Genomic DNA, 23,596 nt, shown 5'->3' on the forward strand with positions numbered 1-23,596 from the left:
CCACTACAGACGGTCTCGCTTGATTACGCTTGTATATATTTTCCACTAAATTTATGCTTGTGGATGTTCTGAAGTTCAAAGTTATATCTACGCCTCTACATTCCGTTTACACAGACCTCTCTGATTAGGGAGTTTTTGTTGCTACGTAACGTACGCATCTCCGTATACGTAAAGCAACTAACGTGTCGTAGAGGATGAATGTTAAAATAGGTAGTTTTTGTAACTGCCTTAACGTAACGTAAAGCAAATCGTAAAGTCACTTTTAAATTCCGTTGACATTCAAAAAAATAAAACAATGTTCACACAATATACAATTAATATACAAATGTAAAAAAAAGATAAATGAATAATGAAATTGTATGGTTTTAATTGCTTCTATTTAAATATAAAAATATTATTTTTTCTTAGGTTAAAATTTTTTTATTTTTGTTTATACCTACTTTTTAGTTGTAAATAATTATTGTATCTCTACATCAGAATTCCAGTAGGTATAATGTAAATAGTGTGGTAATATTTATTTGAAAATTTTACTGAAACTAGGTCATTTGTTTATCTAGTTATTAATTGTGGTGATCACTGTATTTCTTAAATTAATACAAGATTTGTTTGTTTTGCTTTATTAATAGACAACTAAAAACAATAAAATTTTAAATCTATTATGAAGTTCCAATTTCCAATTACAAACAGAATAATTTTACTCAAATAGACTAAACCAATAACCAATATAACCTTAAAATGTTTATAAACGGATAGTACGCTGATGAAATGTTCATTTGGTAGGTAATCGGGCAAGATCCTCGTGTGCATTCGGTGACTTTCGGCTCGATAAGGATGCGTATGAACCTAACGTACCAGCCCGTAACCTTAGGTAATACGCAAGGTTCATAAATAGACAGGTTGCATGGTAACTTTCCACCAATCAGCGTCGAGAATCTAATGGCGGGAGTGACGTCACCCAGAATGCTGCATTCAAATTCATTCACTTCACTCATTTAAATGAACTCGTAAAGTAGGAATGTATTGAAAATGTGTATATTTAAAAAAAATACGTTTGGATTTTTAATAACTATTTATTTCATATATTCGTTAAAAAATGTGGTAGATACCTGTAGAGTTACAAAAATCATAGAATATAATTGCAATTAAATATATGCAGTAGAATAGCATTACTACTTAATTAAAGCAGGAGATTCTTTCTTGTGTATATATGGGACTAAATCATTCAAATATCCTAGGTATATTAATAATGGGTTGAATACAATTTACTTTTTTAAATGATTTTGAGTAGGTATATAATAATTTTGAATTGGGGATACTGCATGTAGTACATTATTGTAAATTCCTCCTAACATGTAAACCATGGTGAAAAAGAGATTCAACTAAAGATTTATGTATCAAAATTAGTAGTTTTTCCCTTAAGTTTAACATAAGAGCATTTAGGTACTGGATTATAATATCTAAAACTATTAAAACATTATGATTCCATTCAATAGGTACCTGTGAAATTTTACATTAACAGTAAATTATAAAAAAATACAATTTCAGCGCAATAAAGGGAATTTTGCCCATTTTATATATTCATTTAGTTTATAATTGTTTATTCAAACGATCTTCAGATGGCTGCAATATTGGTTATAATTTTATATGAAACAATTACATATAATAGATCTATTATCTATAGACTTAATTAGATATATTGTTCAATAAGTCTAAGCAGATTGTAACCTACACAGATGATGTAAACTTGATGTGAAGAACCGTAAGAGACATTACAGAACTGTAATGTCTCTATACACGAATGTCCTTTACTATACAATACAGCAGAAAGAAAATCCAGTAAAGTAAGTAGGTACTTAATACAACCACATTAAAATGTATCTTAACACTTGTAAAAGAGTTTTCGGTTAAAGTTATTATACTAAAAACACTTAATAATATCTATAGATACATTATATCTTAAGATATAAACACAAATTAAAACACTAACGATATTTAATTTTTTTTTTTATGTAATTATGTTTATTTACAATCTACATTATTAAAAGAGTATTAAGTAAATTTTTTTTCATGTTTTTGGTCATGAAGAAGAGACTTCCAATGATGTCTCATCTTATTCTATTTATGTTTAAAGTTTTAAAATAGGTCCTGAGGCCAGGTTCTATCTAGTCTCCTTGTGACAGGGCCATTATGAAATAATTCCCTTACTAATTCGTTGTCATGGTGAATGGTACGCTCGTTTTGTGATTCCGAGGCTCGATGGATTTCTTCTCTAATGAAAGGTATATTTAAGTCTTCGTGAAGTGTTTGATTAGTTACATACCAGGGTGCATCCACTATTGATCTTAGAACTTTCGACTGAAATCTTTGAATGATATTCAGTGATGTTGACTTTGCACAGCCCCAGAGGTGTAGTCCGTAGTACCAAATAGGTTTGATTATTGCTTTATACAGAAGAATTTTGTTTTGGATGTTGAGTTTTGATCTGCGTCCAAGGAGCCAATACATTTGCCGAAATTTCAAGTCTAGTTGTCTTCTTTTAGTCTGTATATGTTTTTTCCAAGTAAGACGTTGGTCAAGATGGAGGCCAAGGTATTTAGCTTCTGTTACTGTTGGTATTCGTACATTTTCCATTCTTACAGGTGGGCATGTGTTGTGGTGGTTTGTAAACGTTATTTGAGATGATTTTGTTTTATTTACTTTAGTTCGCCATTTTTTGTACCATTCACTGAGTATGTCCAGATGGTGTTGCAGGTCTTGTGAGGCTTGTATGTGATCTTCATTTACTGCTAGTATTGCTACGTCATCAGCAAAGGAAGCGATCGTAGTGTTAGGAGACTCTGGTATATCGGCTGTGTAGAGTGAGAAAAGCAGAGGTCCGAGAACACTACCTTGCGGAACTCCGGAGTTAATAGGACAGAGGCTGGATTGTTGGTCTTTGAATTTTACTGAGAAATATCTATTTGATAAGTAGGATTTCATTAGGAGGAAATAGTTACTAGATAGTGCTAATTTTACTTTGTAAAGCAGTCCTCTGTGCCAAACTTTGTCAAACGCTTGTGAGATATCTAGGAATACAGCGTTGCAGTATTTCTTTTCTTCGAGAGTTTTTGATATTTCATTTACTATTCGATGGACTTGTTGTGTAGTAGAGTGATTTTCCCGAAAACCAAACTGATGTTCTGGTAGTAATGTTAGGAATTCATGATCTGCGTATATTCTTTGTAGCAGCAATCTTTCAAAAACTTTGCTAACGATTGGGAGTAGGCTGATGGGTCGATAAGATGTTACTTCATTGGGAGCTTTGCCTGGCTTAAGGATCATTATAATTTCTGCAAATTTCCATATTTTTGGAAAGTATGATAAACTTAGCATGCGATTAAATATTAATAACAAAATATAGCCTCCAAACCACGTATCCTATTATGTTTACAAACAATTCGTAAAATTGATCGTCTGGGTGACGTCACGATGACAATATTTCATTTGTCAATGTCAAAGTTACCATACAACCTATGGTATAGCGACCTTGGGTAATACGTATCGCGATACGGGAGTTCAACCATTAATGCGCAAGCGTATATGTCAAAAAGATGCGTTACGTTTACGTATTTGTGTGCACAAAAACTCCCTAATGTCTTGCGTAGTACCTTTCTTCCGACTGTCCTATATCCCACTAACCCATGGGGAAAATATCATTAATAACGGGGACATGGCTACAGAGATATTCCAGTTTAGTTTCCTAAATAGACATCTAGTTCATTTTGTGGGAGACTACATACAGTGACTCAGCTTAAATGATGCAGTTCTCTACTCAATAAAACTAGCTTGTGTCAGTAGCTCAATATTTATTAGAAAAAAATTACATACTAAAATTAAATAACTATTAGTCTTATAAAATAGCATAAGTTATATTTTGGGTTTCAAATATACCATAGGTACTTAAATAACAAAAAATATTTCATTATTTTATGTATGATTTTAATGTCACAGCTAAAATGATGCAAATACGATAAATCATTACGCAACGAATCAATTTGAAATTTGCGAAGTAGGCGTTAGATTAAATTCATAGTGCAGTTATGTCTGTTCAATTTGACATTTGACATTTCAAAATATTAGAGAGTTATCAAGTAACTCGAGGAGAATACGGTAACGTTATTTTAGCAATGGAGCATGCGCAGTATGAATATTGAATAACGGAAATGATTTTAACGTTAACGTGCTCCGTTACGGTAGGTCGGATAGCGGGCTTGAAATACGGTAACGTTAGCAGCGACTCGCACCAATTCGGCAAGACTCGGAGTGACTCGGACATGTAAGTTCTGTCATGTAATAAATATGTTGTGTTATGAAATTTTATTTCTGTATGTTAACAGGTGTTTTGTCTTTGTTTTCTTGGCTTGGTTTTGGTTGAGTTTAAAGTTTTGGTTCCTCTCAGCATTACTTACCATTACAGATGGTATGGCCAGTTTCTGTTACAATTATATCTGGTATCCTTAACCACTGTACAGGCCTTGGAATATCCTGTTTTTCAAACCGAAAATACTGTTTGGCTTGTTCAGGTTCTAAGGTATCGAAATTAAAGACAGGATGTAATTTTGATTTTGAACGTTATCATTATCATCATTTAAAACGAGATTTAGTATTAAGTACTCTATATCATCGTCATTGGCTTCAAGTAACATTGCCTGTTCTAAGATCTCTTCCATATTTTTTAGAAAAATTTGAAATCCAAATTGTACAAAGCAAGGCAAAATTACAAATTATGTATCTTGGGTGAAAGAAAACAAAACAGAAAAAAAAATTAAACAAATTTAATTATTTTGCTGTCAAATACGACATTTGACTGACAGCTGCCAACTATTAACGTGAAGCAGGAATTCGACCACTTGATAACTCTAAAATTACATATACGTTAAAACTTATACCGTAAAAAAATAGCGTTTACGTGTCAAAATAACGGATGGATAGAATTTTACTTGATAACTCTCTATTTAATTGTCAAATAACAAAATTATTTAACGTACTATGTACACTTTAGAAGACCAAAAATAAGCATTTTTTCAAGATTTTTTTTCTCAGAACCTTTATTAAAAATGAACATAAAACTTTTTACATATTAATATCTAACTCTTGGAGAATACAAAAAATATATCTTTTTTCATTTATGCAGGTACACTAATATTGTAGGGGGCGCCAAAGTCGAGGCCTCGAAAAAAAGTAGTTCCGATGGCGGACAGTTAATTTCAGGATTGGGATCTCTGAAACAAAAAAATCGTACGGCATTTGAAAAAGGAAGGTTTCTTACGTGACAATTTACCACTGTTAGTGAAAAATTCCGCAGAGAAAAGATTTTACGGAAATTTGAAAAAATTTTGTGAAAAAATTGTCAGTTTTTCTTCAGTTTTCCATGGTTAAAAATATTTATTTTTTGGTCAAATTGTGGTAAATTGTCACGTAAGAAACCTTCCTTTTTCAACTGCAGTACGATTTTTTTGTTTCAGATATCCCAATCCTGAGATTAACTGTCTGCCATCATTTTTCGAGGCCTCGACTTTTGCGCCCTCTGCAATATTAGTGTACGTGCATAACTGAAAAAATATATATTTTTTTTACTCTCTAAAAGTTAGATATTAATATGTAAAAAGTTTTATGTTCATTTCTAATAAAGGTTCTGAGAAGAAACATCTTGAAAAAAATGATTATTTTCGATCTTCTAAAATTCTAAAGTGTACTAGTACCTTAAAAATGGGCCGCGGAACTACGATTAATGAAAGAAATTTAATTATTACTCACCATAGAAATGGATATAGCCAAAGAAAGATATCCAAAATGGTAAATAAATGTTCATCAACAGTTCAGCACATTATTGAACGTTATCGAAATGAAAATAAATCAAGGCTGGCGCCTAATAAAATTTTTACCGACCGCGAGGAAAGATGGATTCTCAGAGAAATAGCAAATATTCCTAAAAAAAGTGCACCAAAATTGCGAGATGAGGTGGAAAGGCAGTTTGGAAAAAAATGTACCTAACCCCGACACAATTAGACGAATATTACGAAAAAATAATCTGCACGGCCGAACTGCTAGAAATAAACGTTTTATTGGTCAAAGAAATAGGCATATTAGACTGGTGTTCGCCAGGGAGCATGTTAATAAAGATTTGAACTTTTGGAATTCAGTAATATTTGCCGATGAAACCAAAATAAACTTGTTTGGATCCGATGGAAAAATATCAGTGTGGAGGAGGCCGAATGAAGAACTAAAATTAAAAAATATGAAAGTTACGGTAAATAAGCACGGTGGAGGTGGAGTGATGATGTGGGGGTGTACGTCGTCTGCAGGAGAAGGTAACATGCATTTTATTGAAGGGAATATGAACCAATACATATATTTGATATCAATAACAATTACCGGTTTTATCAGGACAATGATCCAAAATACACGTCATATCTGGTTCGTACTTGGTTGATGTATAATTGCCGAAATGTCATTAAAACACCAGCCCAGTCGCCAGATTTAAATGTTATTGAGAATTTGTGTTGAAATTAAAAAATAAAGTAAATAGTGCCCCAATATCAAATCGAAATGAATTAAAAGTCAAAATTACTGAAGCTTGGGACACTAATTTACCCAGAGTACACTAGAAAGTTGGTGGAATCCATGCCTATCTATGACGACTATAGACGACTACAGGCTGTAATTGATAATGAAGTAGGACCTACAAAATATTAGCCATAATTTTTCAATGCGTTAAGTTTGTTTTCTTTAATAATTGTCTTCTTTTAAAATTTGCATTATTTTAGCTGTGACATCAAAATCATACATAAAATAATTAAATATTTATTATTATTTAAGTAAGGTATATTTGAAACGCAAAAAATAGCTCATCCTATTTTAGAAGACTTATAGTTATTTAATTTTAGTATGTAATTTTTTTCTAATTAATATTGAGCCACTCACACAAGCTAGTTTTATTGAGTAGGGACTGCATCATTTAAGCTGTGAGTCTCTGTATGTGCAGACGCTTTGAAATTATTGCCAATCTCCACAGAACTGACGATTCCAATATATGTGCAGAACTTTACAGTGGTTTGCGCCAAAATGCAGATACCTGCATAGAAGGTAGTGCAGGGGAGGCACATGCACTGAAGGCTTTTTAGAGATGTATAGTAGAAACGGAAATCGGTCAGAATGTGCAACAAAGTGGCGGTATCAATGTTTGGTATACATGTTTAAGAAATTCGAGTAGCCGCTTTAAAGATAAGCACATGGCGGTATTTTAACATCGCATTAATCATTGTGAATTTGTCATTTTAGAACTTAAAGTAAACACTTGCATATTAGTAGTTAAAATAATTAGACGATGAATATTAACCAAGAGAAATTTAACTTTTTTTCTACTTTTAAGGACAAATTCATGCTTCTTCTTCTTACGGGTAGTGGGTAGACACTCTTTACGATCCCAAACGAAGGACAAATTCATTAGCGGAACCGAATTCAAAATTGTTTTGCACATCATTTTTGAAAAATAATTTAGTTTATGTTTGCCGGTAAAAAAATATATATTAATTTGTCTGGTTCTGTTGATATCCGAGAAGACTTGATATTGACAGAATGTTGCCAAACTGAATTTTGTTATATTCACATCCGTCTTCAGTAGAATGCAGTGGCGTAGCTGAATATTGCGCCCCCCCCCCGCGATAATTTTTGTGGGCACCCGTATTATAAACATAACGGCAACTAATAACAGTATAATTACTAAAATAGGTGTAAATAACAATATTTGGCCTTTCTTATAAGTCTTCATTAGTTAGTGTTAGGGAATAGACATGAAAACCTATTATACATGTAACTTAATCCGACAAACAAATGTAATGGTCTTGGTGTATGGTTAGCCATAAAAGAAGAAAAAAAAATCCGACAAACCTATTAGTAAGTTGTTGCAATATTATATCTAACTTTACATTGAAAACATTAACTACAAAACTTTTTTTATTAAAAAAGCTGAGCAGCTGAGCTCATCATAAAAATTTTTTTATACGTTTTATCCGTTTAATTTAAATTCCGGTATAATACTCCACTATTCTGCTATTCCTGCTGCTTTTGCTAAAGTTTTGGAAAACAATTTTCTCATCTCTAGAAGATTATCACCGAGTTTTTTCAAAAAGTTGAAGGGCGATCGTTAACTCCCGAAGGGTCGTTTCAGATTGCAAAAGTGTTGATGTTAGATTAATAAAGTTAAGTATTTTAGATTGAATAGGAATGTTAACGACAAATTCAAAATTATGCATATGCTCTAATAATGCATTAACTTATAATTTTTCATCGTTTTTTAGATAGCAATAAAAATTTTCGTTAAATATGTCATTACTTGTCGGAAAGCTCGACTCAAAGCCATAACAGCATCAGGTCTGGATGACCACCGGGTTTCACATATCCTTTTAAGTGTTGGCAAACGCGATGGATCCAAAGTCATAATAGTACATAGTATAATAATAATATCGTATGGCATTTTTTGCCAGGGAGATCCTTTCGGACAGTTCCGGCGCCATTTACATCTTTAACTCTGTTTGAAGTAACTAGTGCCGATGTACCTACACTAGCCCAGGGGGACCGACGGCTTAACGTGCTCTCCGAGGCACGGTGAGACGGCTCGTGTCATTATTGGAAATGAAAATGGTTTGTCTTTGGCAGGGCTCGAACCCACGTGTACTGGAGTATGAGGCCAGCGATTATGCCGTTACTCCACGGCCGCTCACATAGTACATAGTACCTACATCCTATCTTTTAACACTTGCACTAAAAAACATAATCTGTTTAATTATATCCTAAAAAAACCAACTCCTGTACACCAACAACGGCATCATTAAACACTAGGTTCAGATTATGGGATGCACAATGAACACAGGAAGCTGTTTTTCAATATCAGTTAATACGCCTTTGTAAGCCTGAATATACACCACTCATAACGCTTGCCCCATCATACCCCTTTCCTCTGCAGTTGTGTGCGGAAAGGTGCCTTGATTGTATAAATTTTAAAATTTCATTTACAAGACCTTCTGCACTTTGGTCTAACATGCGAATAAATCACAAACAACTTTCAACAACTTCTGCTTTAGAAGATAAGTTATTTTCATCGCAAGTTATATACCGGAAAATAAAATTAAGCTGATCGTGTTTCGAAATATCTTGAGTGGTATCAAGAATTATTAAATAAAAACAATTTTTTTTAATTAAATTAAGTAATCAATTTGTTTTCAGTTTCTGGAGCCAGCAAATTTAGGCTTGTTCGTAGTACGATCCAAACGATCAGCAACCATCAGACGCATGCGCAGTTAACTGTTAGCGCTGCGCAGTTACCAGTTAGAGATCGTAGACTACGAACACGCATGCGTCTGATAGTTGGAAACGGTTGCTGATCGTTCTACGAACAGACCTTTTATAACTTCGTTTTGTATTTGGGGGCTCAAGTAATTTGTTTTTTTTTTAAGTTATTGTTTTTATTGATTAATTTAGCTAAAACAGGATCATATTTAGCTAGTAAAAGAACCACCGACAAAAATTACCTTTTTGGGATTCATTTTCATCTAAACTACCAACATGTCCACGAAAGTACGAAACGCTAAATTGCTCCCGAAAAGAGAAGAGTTACGTCAATTACCCGCTTCATTATTTCCTTCCAAATTCCCTATATTGATACTTATTAGAAAAATATGTTTTGGTCCCCAATTTAAAGAAAGTAGAAGTATTAAGCTTGAAGGCTTTAAGGGGCCCCTCCTAACGTCGCCCCCCCCGCCTTGCGGGCCTGTCAGCTACGCCACTGGTAGAATGTCGGCCTCCGAAGAAGTCACTGAAGGGGCCGAGCACGGCGGAATCTTTCAACTCTAGGATAGAAGTCGACTAGCTGTCTACTGATACCTACTATACGACTCTATCGTTCAAATATAGATATTCTATAGTAGGATCTATTTAATACATTATTTATTATGAATATCTTTCTGTAATAAAATTTATAAATGTTGATAAAATGTGTGTTGTTTCATGTGACTTGCCTTCCACGGAAGCACTTATTACCAACATTATGTTCTGTTTCTATTTTGTCTCACAACTTAGTTCGTTTAGGAATGTGTCTTATTTTTAACTGTATTTCTAAAAAAGGTATATAAATAAATTATAGATTGTTGTTCGATCGTTTATTACGTATTTATTTTCAAATTTTTACAATACAATCATGGTATACATGTCATTCCATTGCAAAAATCCAAACACCCTATAATCTAAATTACGATATCTTCGCACCAAATAAATAAATATAAATAGATTCAATGTGTAATTAAAAATGATCGCCTGTGTATTAAAGAAGACACTAACAACGATGCATGTAATAATACAAATACTTTTTTTTTCATTTGGAGGATAGTAATCAAACATTTTAATTTCTCCACATTATAAAATTGATCAAATTAACTAAGTGATCAATCCTATAATATTAAGGCGACATAGTAATTACAAACATTTTTGCAATAATGTTTAAAATAATCCATCAAGATCCATTCCACTATCACTAGCGTATAAAAACTCGTATATCGAAGATTCTAGGCTATCAATTTCCTTTTCCTGGTCAGTTTTGGGAAATTTCATGTCCTTTCCTGCCCTTCTCAAATCCAAATCGCTGTCGAACTCTTCGTCCGAGACTCCTGAGAACTTTTCCCTGACATCTTTCATAATACAGGCTTCGAGTTTTTTGTGTTTGTAGCATTTGAAGAAGAACATTGGCCGGATCAGTTCTCTTGAGAGTGGTGATTTATCTTTTTTAACCTCAGGTACACATTGCTGAAAAATAAAACAGAAGAAAATAAGTATGAAATATTAATTAAAAAGTAAAAGAGCGTAGCAATGTAGTGAATTAGCTACTTTATTCAGCATAATGTTAGCGAGTGTGTCTATTAAGAATATGTATACCTGGAAACTAAAGTAGTTTGCCTGTTTGTACATAGGTATATTGGAAACCGCGCCACTTGCTACATGCTACGCAACTTACACTCTGTTTCAAACGTTAGAATCCGTATGGTTGTATATTGCTAGCGGGTTTGCCATTCTGTGAATTATCATAAATAAATCCTTTAGTATTCCACAGCAGTTAACAGGGATAGTTCTCTACAAGTACCTGCCTAATACTACCTTTCACGGCCGCTGCCGTGAAGAGTGGCAACGTTATCAAGCTGATTTTCATTTAGTAGGCGCGGGCTATCCTTGTAAAATGCATCGCATGTTTGAAATACGCTGTAGGTTAGTTTAAGTTATGCTCATAGACACTACCTAGACATACAGTGTGGTGGAATAAGTGTCCCCCCCCTGTTAACTTGTTTATTTTAAGAATATAAACAAAACGCTCGGACAGGTCGATTTTTAAACTAACCATAGTATATTATAGCATCAACGTATCGAACTTTACGCGATCCCCCTTCAGGTGACAGCCATAATTTTGATTTTTTTAAATGGGAAAATACATCACGTGACACCGCATTTAATAGCTTTTGAAATACTGATTACAAAAAGTATAATCCTTTAAACCCATTTATTTTTTTCGAATCCTGAGAAAACTAATAATTATTTTTGAAAAACTTAAACGCATAATGAAATATTACCGTGTTATCGAGGGTCAAAAGTCCCTGAGAACTTCTATAATGATTATTTTAATAAGTCACAGGGGTGAAAAAAGAGAAAATTTAGTCTTATGTTTAATTTCAAATATATCATTCAAAAGAAACTTTTTGTTTATTCTAAGGGAATTTCCGCTCTCGGTAATAATGTAATCTTTCATTCTGCTTTTAAATTTTTCAAAAATATTTATTAGTTTTCTCAGGATTTGAAAAAAATAAATGCGTTTAAAAATAATTCGAACGAAATTTTGCGCCTACGCCCTTAAAAAGGATTTAAGTATTATACATTTTTGAAATCAGTATTTTAAGAACTTTTAAATGAGGTGTCACATGATGTACTTTCCCATATAAAAGTCAAAGTTATGGCTGTCACCTGAAGAGGGATCGCGTAAAGTTCGAAACGTTGATGCTATAATATACTATGGTTAGTTTAAAAATCGACCTGTCCAAGCGTTTTGCTTACATTCTTAAAATAAACAAGTTAACAGGGGGGTAACACTTATTCCACCGCACTGTATAATACCTAGACTGCCCGCTGCAATCTAAAACTGTTCCTCCAGCCAGTGCGACAGAGAAAAGTGTTTATAAACAGGGTATGCATCTTTCTTATCAGCGGCGTTTATCAACCACGTGACTTTTCCACTGCCGCGGATTTGATGAACCCCTCCGGATAGAAAGAGATGCATACCCTGTTTACAAACACTTTTCTCTGTCACACTGGAGGAACAGTTTTAGATTTAGTCCAGGGCGCATCTGTTTTGAGATGGACGTTGAGAGGTGACTCAAATTTTTTTGCAGAAATTGCTTGAAAATAATTCATATAATAATATTTGAGTTATCCTCCCTCTCAAAAAGGTCCGGAACATTGTTTAAATAATCAAAATGTCAAAAATTAAAGGAAGAATTCGATTTTTTTCTTCGTTTTTTGATTATAACTTTAAAAGTATTCATTTCCGAGAAAAGTTGTACTGAAATAAAAGTTGCGTAATTAAATTTCCGACAACATACAATTGGTTAAAAATTTAAAAAATAGTCACCCTAGTTGCAAAATAGCAATAATTGCGAAAAAAACCATACAAAAACAAGTATTCGCATTTTACGTTTTTCAACCATTTATGCAACAATTAGGACCTTCATAATTTACCCAGAAAAACTTTATGATACAGTAAAACAATACTGTATATTTCATTAAGATCGGTTCAATAGATTTTGCAAAATAAATTTTGCAATCCAGCTTTCGCAAAAAAAAATTCATTTTTCAAAATGTTACAGGACTGAAAATAAAGCAGATAGCAAGTTGAATTTTTTTTTGCTTATAGAAATGTACCGTACCTTTCATTTGCAATTTTCAAAATTAAAATCGATTAATTACCACGGCGTCAGAAATTTTTTGAAATAAACAATAATTTTTGGTGCTACGCGCAGGACTGCGGTGTTCGATTCACACAAGTTGATTTCCACCAAAATTTCTTCCAATCTTTATCTAATATATTATTTTCTTACTCTATATTTTGTTGTATTTTAATATTTTAATTCCACAAAAATTAAACTAATTTTATTATTGTTTGTGAAATATTGTTTAAACAATTGCATATGCTTAAAAATAATAAAAATTTATTATTTAAGTTAAAATATATGAACAACGAAAGTTTTTGCTAATAAAAGTGTTATTTCAAAGGATAGAGTATGTGTTTTTATTTTGCAATAAACTAATTTATTTATTTATATCGAAATGTAATAAAAATTAAAATGTATCAATCATTATCAAAGGTCATTGGAATGCCCAATCAGAGCAAACTATCCGCTGTCCTGCGCGTAGCACCAATATAATTAATGTTTATTTAAAAAAATCCTGACGGCGCGCCGTGGTGTTAATCTATTTTAATATTGTAAAATTGCAAATGAAAGGTACAGTACACTTCTATACGCAAAAAAATTTTCAACTTGCTATCTGCTTTATTTTCAGTCCTGTAACATTTTGAAAAAATAAATTTTTTTTACGAAAGCTGGATTCCAAAATTTATTTTGCAAAGTCTATTGAATCGATTTTAATGAAATTTACAGTGTTATTTTACTGTATCATATAGTTTTTCAGGGTGAAATATGAAGCTCCTAAGTGTAGCATAAATGGTTGAAAAACGTAAAATGCGAATACTTGTTTTTGTATGTTTTTTTCACAATTATTGCTATTTTGCAACAAGGGTGACTATTTTTTAAATTTTTAACCAATTCTATATTGTATGAAATTTAATTACGCAACTTTTATGTTAGTACAACTTTTCTCGAAAATGAATACTTTTAAAGTTATAATCAAAAAACCAAGAAAAAAATCAAATTTTTCCTTCATTTTTTGACATTTCGATTATTTAAACAATGTTCCGGACCTTTTTGAGAGGGAGGATAACTCAAATATTATTATTTGATTTATTTTCAAGCAATTTCTGCAAAAAAATTTGAGTCACCTCTCAACGTCCAAATGTACTAATATTTTTACAGATCCGCCCTGGTCTAATTATAATATCACTAAGTATGTCTCCTAGCACCATAGATCATAATATAATATAAGTAATAAGAACACTGATCGAAAAATCAAACGAATACAATATAGTACTCTGGATAGATATGGTAGATTACGAGAAGGCTCCATAAAAGACTCCGTAGGCTCCATAGAATAGAAGAAATTTGGGCAATCCTTAATGCTTTAAGCAACAATAGAGTTGATAACAGATGTACAAAAGTCATTAAATATATGACAAACAGTGCCGGATTTACCAATTTTCCGTCCTACGCCAGTTAAAAAATGCCGCCCTTAGGTTAGCTAGGTAAAAACAGCAATAAAACCAGAATTTTAAATTTAAATATTTATTTTCACAACTATATGAACTATAATAATATTATATTAGTTTTCGCCGGGATTTCATAGCCGCAAACGAGTTTATAATATTATCAAAATCTAAGCTTGTTGTCAAATCAGATTCTATCGTCAAAATTGTCAATGCATTTAATCGCTCTTGTTCCATTGTTGATCTTAAATACGTCTTTAATCGTTTAAGGGTAGAAAATGAGCGCTCCGCCGAACAAACTGTGACAGCCATAGCAACAAATATACGTAGGGCGATTTCAACGTTGGGGAAAACTGCTTCCAAATTGTATTGTCGAATGTACGAAAGCATATTTGATAAAGTGCATTTTTCGTATTTTATGTCTGTTTCTTTTAACAGTTCCGAGAAATGCAAACATTCTGTTGGAAACGCATCCTCCAGATCGTCCTTATAACATTCCTGTAGGTACCTGGCACTTTTGATTAACTGTTCTTGCGAACTTTCTTTTATAACGTAAAAGAATCCAAATTTTTTGAAAACACTGTCATATGCTTCATATCTTTTGTTCAGTTCCATTGAAACCCTATATCAAGTATAGAAAAATATGTGTCCACTTTTAGCTGTTCCCTTCCTGTCAGAATTGTGTCACCATCCCTATTTTCATCTGGGAAAAGTTTACGTCTCCGATTTCTTTGATGGTCATCATCGTATCTTTCATCCATAATATTTTTGGCTTTGTCAATGTACGTTTCAAACATGGCAGTATTTCGCAAAGATTTGACAAAATTTATCAATGATAAAAAGAGTCTAGTTACGTCGCCAGTATCGATATCGACGCCCTGAAGAGTTTTGTTGGTTTTATGGAAACGCTCTAATATCACTTCCCAAAAAACCGACATGAAGGCACATTCGAAACGGTTTAAGCGACGTTTAATCCCAGCTGCCTCCGTTCGAACCGTTGGTTTTTCTGAAACCGCTTCTTCAATTGTTGTCAAAGCATTTAAATAATTGCTCCAGCTCCCGCGTAAGCTCATTAAAGCATCATGGCGTGCAGACCATCTTGTTCCGTCGACCCGTTTTGGAACTTTAGCGCCGGGTTTTAAATTGGAAAGTAGAATTTCCCAACGACGAGTAGACGCCGAGAAAAAAGTATATAGGCTCTGCACCGTTTCAAAAAACCTTACAGCCTCTCCGGCACATTCGGCAGCGCAGACGCCAACCAAATTCAATGAATGGGCGGCACATGGTAGGTAATCAGCGAGCGGGTTGCGTTTCAAAATCCTTGCTTGTAAACCACTGTAACAGCCGGACATATTACTAGCGTTGTCGTAGGACTGACCTCGACAATGTTTTAATTCCAAATTGTGCTTCTCCAATTTAGAAATTACAGCATTTTCCATATCTTCAGATTTATGTCCCACATTTGGCAAAAAGCCAACGAAGCGCTCTACTGGTTTTCCATTTTCTGTAACATATCTGATGATTACGGATAATTGATCAATATGTGCCATGTCGGGTGTTGAGTCAATTATAATTGAATAGTATTTTGACTTTCCAATTTCGGACATAATGTGATTCAGAACCTCAGTCGACATTAAATCGATACATTCTTCACATATTGTAGATGAGAGGTATGACGTTTTACCACTTCCCGGATTTCCGTGCCGAGATACATGCGTGGCTAAAAACGGATCAAATTCCGCTATGAGCTCCAGACACATCATGAAGTTTCCGTTGTTTGGATTGCCGAATTTTTCAACTGTTCCTCTAAACGGTAAACCTCTGGAAGCCAATTTTTTAGTCACTGCAACCACCCGCTTTAACACTTTTCGCCAGTAATCTTCTTCGAGTCTTATTTGCTGACACAGCAATGAATCAATTTGGTTTTGCTTTTGTTGACGCCGCAATAAGGTTACTTGGGATTTGGCGTGTTCGTGGGAGTTTTCATGTAAATTCAAAATTTTATTTACATTACTCCAATCATTTACGCCATCAGTGGCCATTTTTGAGGTTCCTCCGAAAAGACGACATGGAATGCAAAACAGGGATTTCTTTGATGGTGAATATATTAAGTATCTACGAGGTTGTTCTTCCTCATTGGCAAGTTTCCGACGGAAAACGTTCTTAGTAAGATACCGTGTCTTATTGCCAATAACAGTTTTTGTTAGTGAAAAATCCTCATCTGTATTTTGGCATATTTCATTTGGTAAGGACAACAAATAATCGATAGTAGCATCGTTGGCCTTCCATTCGGCAGGGTCGTTACTGATAACTGCTTGTAAACATTGTGGATTTACTGAAGCTGATGCACATGCAGATGCTTCTATTTTAGATTCTGACCCTAGAACAATAAAATATGCGAATATGCGAATATGCCTCTAAACTAAAAATTTGCATTTTGATAATCGAAGATGGTATAATATTGTAAAACTTTCATAAACAAAATTTTACATCAAACATTTTTTTGTAACTCTACTAGTTAAGGATTTATGAAGTCATTTCAAAATTGTAATTTTTTTATTTTCCCCCATATCATAAACGAGATGGTAATTTTAAAATTTGTGTTTACCGTTTTAAAGTTACCCCCAATGATTTTTTTTGATAGGACTAACAATTATTAACAGTTACGTACGAAGAAACGAAGATACCATATAAGTGTCGAAAATTGAGAAAATGATGTTTCATTTCAGCCCAAAATATACAGGGCAATCAGAATCAGGGCATTCCATTTAAATGAAAATTTAAAATATGCCAAAGAGCCAAAGAGATGCCCAAAGAGTCAAAGAGTAGCAATGTAGTTAAAAAACACATTTATTCACATAATGACATAATCGATACTCACTCTCACTTGGCTCCGTGTCCATCGCTTCCACATTATCTGGTGGTATAGGTACAGCAGACACAGCAGTAACAGTCTCCGATTCCGAATCCGAATCATGTGTTTGCGCTTTCGAAGTTGTAGTTGTAGGTTTAATTAAAAAATAGTTGTTTAATTTTTTTGTTTTGTCTAAAACTGCATGAAGTTTTCTCCGCTTTTCCTCAGCAAGCGTCTTGTATTGCGCTCCACTTAATCGTTTTCGGCCGTCACTCATAGTGTTGAAAATTTTGCGACACTGGACTCGACACTTTAAACAGTTTAAACTAACTGACTGGGATGAACAATATTGAATATTGTTACGACTTTTACCCGTCGTATTTTCCGTGGGTTCTTCGTTCTTCAATAAACCAACAACTCACTTTAAAACTTTGAACTACTACTTTATTTCAACAAGTTCACTTATAAGTATAACAATACTTGCACTATTTACCTACTAATATTTACAGATTTCTAATACTCAATACTCTTCCCTCTTCTACTTCTTTACAAATAATAACTAATAACACTTACTTAATACTATCTCACTACTAAAACCACTCTGTCTAGCCAATCTGTCTGCTAGTCACTCTCTCACTCATATCTTCAACTGTCTGGTGATAGCACACAGCACACAAGCAAGCAAGCAATTTGATTTAACCCGACCTGTGGGAATGTCCACCCTCTCGAAAGAGTACATTCGGGTGTAACAATTCATTGAGGCCAGGTGTTTTGACCCGAGTATATACAGGGATCACCCCACCTCGCTCCAATGCCCCAGGCCATCCCTTTCCCCCCATAGCACGCTGATGCGTGATGGGGGCACAACTATCGTAGCCAAATGCTCTTCACAATGGAATCCTGGGTAATAAGATTCCATTGTGGTACCCTAATCGAATGCAAAAAACTAGACCAGCGTGATGCGCTCTATGCCTTTCACAGCACACAGCTGTAACTGTTCGCTTTATATACCTACCGGCAGGGTTTCCTGAATGTTCTAGGAATTTCCAGTAGTTAAGTAGTTTACTAGAAAAATCGAGACGTTCACTTACGACTTCCTTTGACTACTATCAGTAGCGCGGCTCTTATCTAAAGCGGCTTCTTTGCGGCAATCGCGCGGCAGATAAGCGGTATCCTTTTGTTACAGTCAGATAAAATAATCATTCCCAACAATTGTACTTCTGCCCGACCATGTTACGGCGGGGCGGAGACTTTAGATTTCATTGGAAACCAACCAAACATTCATTCATTTTTAGCTGTATTATACGTAAAATAGATTTTGGGTGATGGCCCCGTATATAATTTCAGTTTAAGAGTTTTCCTGATAATTGTTTGAAATTTTGCCGCCTCCCCAGTTTTGCCGCCTTACGCCTAGGCGTAATTTGCATCTGAGCATCTGAGATTTGCCGATGATGTTGCGCTAATAGCAAAAGACAGAAGAATTGCAGGAAATGCTATTAGACCTAAATACAAAATCAAAAGAAATAGGATTAAAAATAAATCTAGCAAAACTAAATATCTAACCAATGAACCTCTATTTTTTTTTATAGATATAACTGAGGATATAACTCTGGACGATAATAATATAGAAAAGATTGATTCCTATTTGCATTAGAGGGGGGTTGATTCCTATTTGCATGAGTATGCCCTAGAGGGCATACGCATTAATGGCGTGCTTATGGACAATATCAGATATGCAGATGACACATTGTTAGTGACAGGATCAATTGAACATCTTCAAGCGTTATTGAACCGAATGATGGCGTTCTGCGCAATATACGGTCTCAAACTCAACGCTAGAAAAACAAAGTTTATGGTTACTAGTAAAGAGGCAGCCGTAAATAATAATAACTATAACGTAACAATTGGTAATGACTCAATTATATGATAGCTGACTTAATATTAGTGAAAGCTGGAACCCAAGTACAGAAAAAAAAGTAGATTTGTCAAAGGAAGAACAAGTTTTATGAAATTTAAGAAAATCCTGTGCAGTCATGATCTCAATTTGGAACTTCGCCTAAGAATGGTTCGATGTTATATATTCCCAGTACTACTTTACGGGGTTGAAGTATGGACCCTGACAGAATCGCTTTTAAAAAACCTAGAAGCATTTGAGATGTGGGCCTACTGCCGTATTCTGAAGATCAGTTATGTAGAAAGAGTCACAAACACAAACGAAAGGGTTTTGCAACGTTTGAATAAAAGTTGTGAAGTAGTGAACACGGTTAAAAGGCGTAAATTGGAATACTTTGGTCATATTATAATGCATCACCCAGAAAAATATGGCATACTTCACCTTGTCATGCAAGGTAAAATAATGGGAAAAAGAAGTGTGGGCCGCCGTACAGCTTCTTGGCTTAAAAACCTACGCCAATGGTTTGGGAAAACTAGCACTGAACTATTTCGTGCGACTGTAAATAAGACAATGATTGTTAATATGCTGAGCAACATGAGAGCCAACGATCGACAAGCGGTCTCGGCACCTTAAGAAGAAGAAGTAACATTAAACACTGCTTTATCACTGAAAACTTTATTAAAACACACACTGTATATTCGAGGATATGAATATATACATACTGTATATTCGAGTATCCCACTTACCGAAAATTGTTGGCAAAATCCGACCCCTTCTTGCATGTCTTTTTTCAATTCTTCGGATATTGGGAGGTTGCTAATCCTTTCATTTATTCTAACATAATTTGGTTCCAAGTTTTCATCTAAGTAACCCAGTTCTTGCATAACACAGGTGATGTTTCGTACTCTTCCACTCATTCTGGCAGTCAAAATTTCTAACTGGTTTCGAACATCCATGTTTCTCTAAAAAATGTGTTTAATGAAGACTTTCTAGTATTGCAATTCATTATAGTAGGGGAGGAAAGTATGCTAAATTTGTAGTTACTCGAGCGTTATTAGATTTTTTTTTAAATATTGAACATGTATTTTATAGTTTTTCGATCTGACGTTCATTTCGCGAAATATTCGCTTTTTTGTGAAACTTTGTGACGCCCATTTCCTTACGCCCCTCAAATCGTCAGATTTTTTAAATATACTGTTTCGCATGTACTTAACTTACCTTATCTTATAATCTGACGATTTCGAGTTTTTCTAAGGATAGATTTTTTTTCGGACCCCCCTTAACGAACTCCCCTGTATTAAGAGCCAATATATGGTAGAGGTACATTTACAGGGTACCAGGTTTCTCTCCATATGCTAATCTGATGCGCTCGAGTAACTGCAAAAGGCCCCGCTTGGGCACCATTAGAACAGAATTATTAATTCTTGTGAGAACTCTTGCAATTATTGACACTAAAGAAAACTTACCGATAATCTATTTCCATACAGTTGCTGGCCAACTGATGCTGGAAGTTGGTATGGAGAAAATGGCACCTGTGGATATCCTGGGTAGAAGAATGGCATTTGTACTGGTGAAATCTGTGGATTGCCGTAAGGTGATCCGTAAAATGTAGCTGGACTGTTGCCATATCCTGGATAAAATGGTTTAAATTGTTGAGGTGTTGGATTCTAAAACAAAATAATAGATTAAAATTGTTTAATAGTTATGAATTTTTTTCTATTTAATTATTCTTTTCTGAATTTTGGACTCCTCATGAAAGAATAAGTAACGTTTGTTCAAAACATTTTTTTAGAATTGTTGATAGATGACGCTAATAAATTTTATTTTTCAGATTATATCGCCATCTATCAACGATTCTAAAAAATGTTCCGAATAAATGTTACTTATTTTTTCTTGAGAAATCCAAATCTGCAATAAAAAATGGGGATTCCTATTTAAAATTTTAAAGTTAACCCCAACTTCACCTCCAGGGTGTGGGGAGGAAGGTCATGATTGGTTTCATTCGATACGTTTTGAAAAATTATTAAACACGTGTTTTTTGGTTTTTCATTTGAAAGTGTATTTCTCGAGATATTAGACCGTTTCTATAATTTACCTATGGTATCACGATGAATCGTTTTTTCCGATTATAGCGTCATCTATCCACAATTCGAAAAAATGTCTTGAATAAAAGCAGTGATGTGGGAGGGAGGGGATGCGGCATACGGTGAAGTAGATGGGCTCGGTTTCACTCGCAAAAACGCTCCATCCAATATGACGGAACAACTCTTTGGTAGTATATTCTGCTCTATATAAAATATATAATTATAAAATTATAATAGATTATATTAATATATAAATAATTAATAATTTTGATAACTAATTAATAACATATTCCATATATAACGTATAAAAATTGCCCGTCGCCATATTGGATGTAACACAAAAGTGTAAATCAAGTGGTCCCATTTAGTAAATACAAAATGATCCCTTATGTCGTATCCCCTCTCTCTCACATCACTGAATAAAAGTTACTTACTTTTACGTCAGAAATCCAAATCTGCAATAAAAACTGGTGGTTGTTTCCATGGGTCGCCCATGTTTCTCCAACTGTCATCAATACGACTAACTTCACGCGTAACTTTGATACGAGAATTATAAAAAAAAATGCGTTGAAATCTAAATCCCGTAATTTTTTGAGCGTTATAAAGTGAGTACAAAGACATACATATTTCTTTTTTTTTTTGTAATTACAGCTTCAATTTACCGTACACTTAGAGTCTACATACTCGTAGACTCTGCCGATAAGGTAGAGTCGTGTTGAGGAAACCTGGCGTGCCCGTTTCCATTTAAGATTTTAAAGTTACTCCCACCCCACTTCTAGGAGTGGAGTAGAGGGTCGTGTTTAGTGCCATTCGACAAGATTTTTGAAAAATATTGAACACGTATTTTTCAGTTTTTCGATACGATGTTCATTTCGCGAAATATTCGACCGTGCCGCTACTTTTATGACACCCGTACTGAACATTGATTTTCTTAGTGTTTTCTTCCCAAAGAGTGACTATTTTTACTTGCTGTTATTAAAAATTGTTTCGGAATTATTTCATTGATTAATAGTCGTGGTGAAATTTTTTTGAAAGTTTAATTTTTTGAAATAATCAAGTACTTACCGGCCTGAAAGCTAAAATAGCTTGGTGTAATTTTTCTGCTTCGAAAGAAGGTTGTAAGGGATGTTGTCCGGCGGTCTCTTGAAGTGGATGTGGATGTAGAGGTCTTTCTTCTGGTACAGAAGGCACAGGGAGAGGCGAGCTTGGCGGAGCTTCTAAACTAGAGCACTTCGCGCATGCCTTTTTTAATTCCTGTCGTATTTGTCGCACTACTTCTTCGCCAAAACAACTTTCATATATCTAAAAGTAGAAATGAAATACATATTATTATACCTTATACTTTTGGAGTAGGTATGTTTAAAATTTTGGAGTAGGTAATATCTAAATACTACTAAAAAATGCGAATGAGACTATAAGGAAATAGTAAGGCTAAAAATGGATCTTACAAATACTAACAAAAGAAACCAGACTTGAAAATACTAAAAAATGCAGAAATTTAAAAACACTACCAAATAGAACTGAAGAATAGATTCATAGCTATAGAATACCTCGATAGCATTGATGGCTAGAAACGAAACAAACACTCTAGTCAGACAAATAAAAAGAGAACACTGGGAGAGTTTCTCAAAACAGATGGAACACGACTTCTACGGAACACAAAAGGAAATATGGAGAATGATCAGAGGACAAAGAAAAGATGAAGAGATGAACGAACTAATAAAAACGAAACACACAAACTTGGGCAGACTATTTTCGATCTCTGTTTGCTTAAGATAAGGATAACGAACCACCAACACCTGAAGTGACAACAAACGAAGAAACAAATATTAAAGAAGCAGAGGTAACGGAAGCATTAAGAAAATTAAAAAATAGAAAATCACCAGGAGAGGACAGAATATCGAATGAACTCCTAAAGTATGGGGGACAAGACCTGATCAAACAATTATTAAAACTAATCCAAAAAATAATAGAACAAAAGAGAATACCACAAGAATGGAGATCAAGCATCCTAATACATCTCTTCAAAAAGGGAGAAAAATCGGACCCGGAGAATTACAGAGGAATTAATTTATTAAACACAACACTAAAATTAACGACCAAAGTGATAACAAACAAACTGAATAAAATTATAACATTAGCAGAAGAACAATAAGATTTTAGGTCGGGAAGATCATGCACCGACGCTATATTTATAATGAGGCAGATTCAAGAAAAATCGTTAGAATACAACAAACCGGCATACTTATGTTTCGTGGACCTTAAGAAGGCATTCGACAGGGTCAAATTAAAGGACGTTATCCATTTATTGTACG

The 23,596-nt window shown here is 34.1% G+C and overlaps 1 protein-coding gene across 1 annotated transcript in view; it reads right to left on the minus strand.

The window, feature by feature from the left end:
* Positions 1 to 10,181: 10,181 nt before the first annotated feature.
* The window catches only part of LOC126883004 (uncharacterized), a 73,186-nt gene continuing 59,771 nt past the window's right edge, over positions 10,182 to 23,596 (minus strand). The window contains exons 3-6 of the mRNA XM_050648159.1: positions 22,347 to 22,583; positions 20,664 to 20,864; positions 19,944 to 20,159; positions 10,182 to 10,836 (exon numbers count right to left, since the gene is read on the minus strand). Of these exons, the coding sequence (XP_050504116.1) occupies positions 10,534 to 10,836; positions 19,944 to 20,159; positions 20,664 to 20,864; positions 22,347 to 22,583 (957 nt within the window). The 3' untranslated portion in view covers positions 10,182 to 10,533. The remainder of the gene's footprint in view (positions 10,837 to 19,943; positions 20,160 to 20,663; positions 20,865 to 22,346; positions 22,584 to 23,596) is intronic.

The sequence above is a fragment of the Diabrotica virgifera genome, chromosome 4 (genome assembly GCF_917563875.1).
Source record: "Diabrotica virgifera virgifera chromosome 4, PGI_DIABVI_V3a".
Taxonomy (NCBI): domain Eukaryota; kingdom Metazoa; phylum Arthropoda; class Insecta; order Coleoptera; family Chrysomelidae; genus Diabrotica; species Diabrotica virgifera.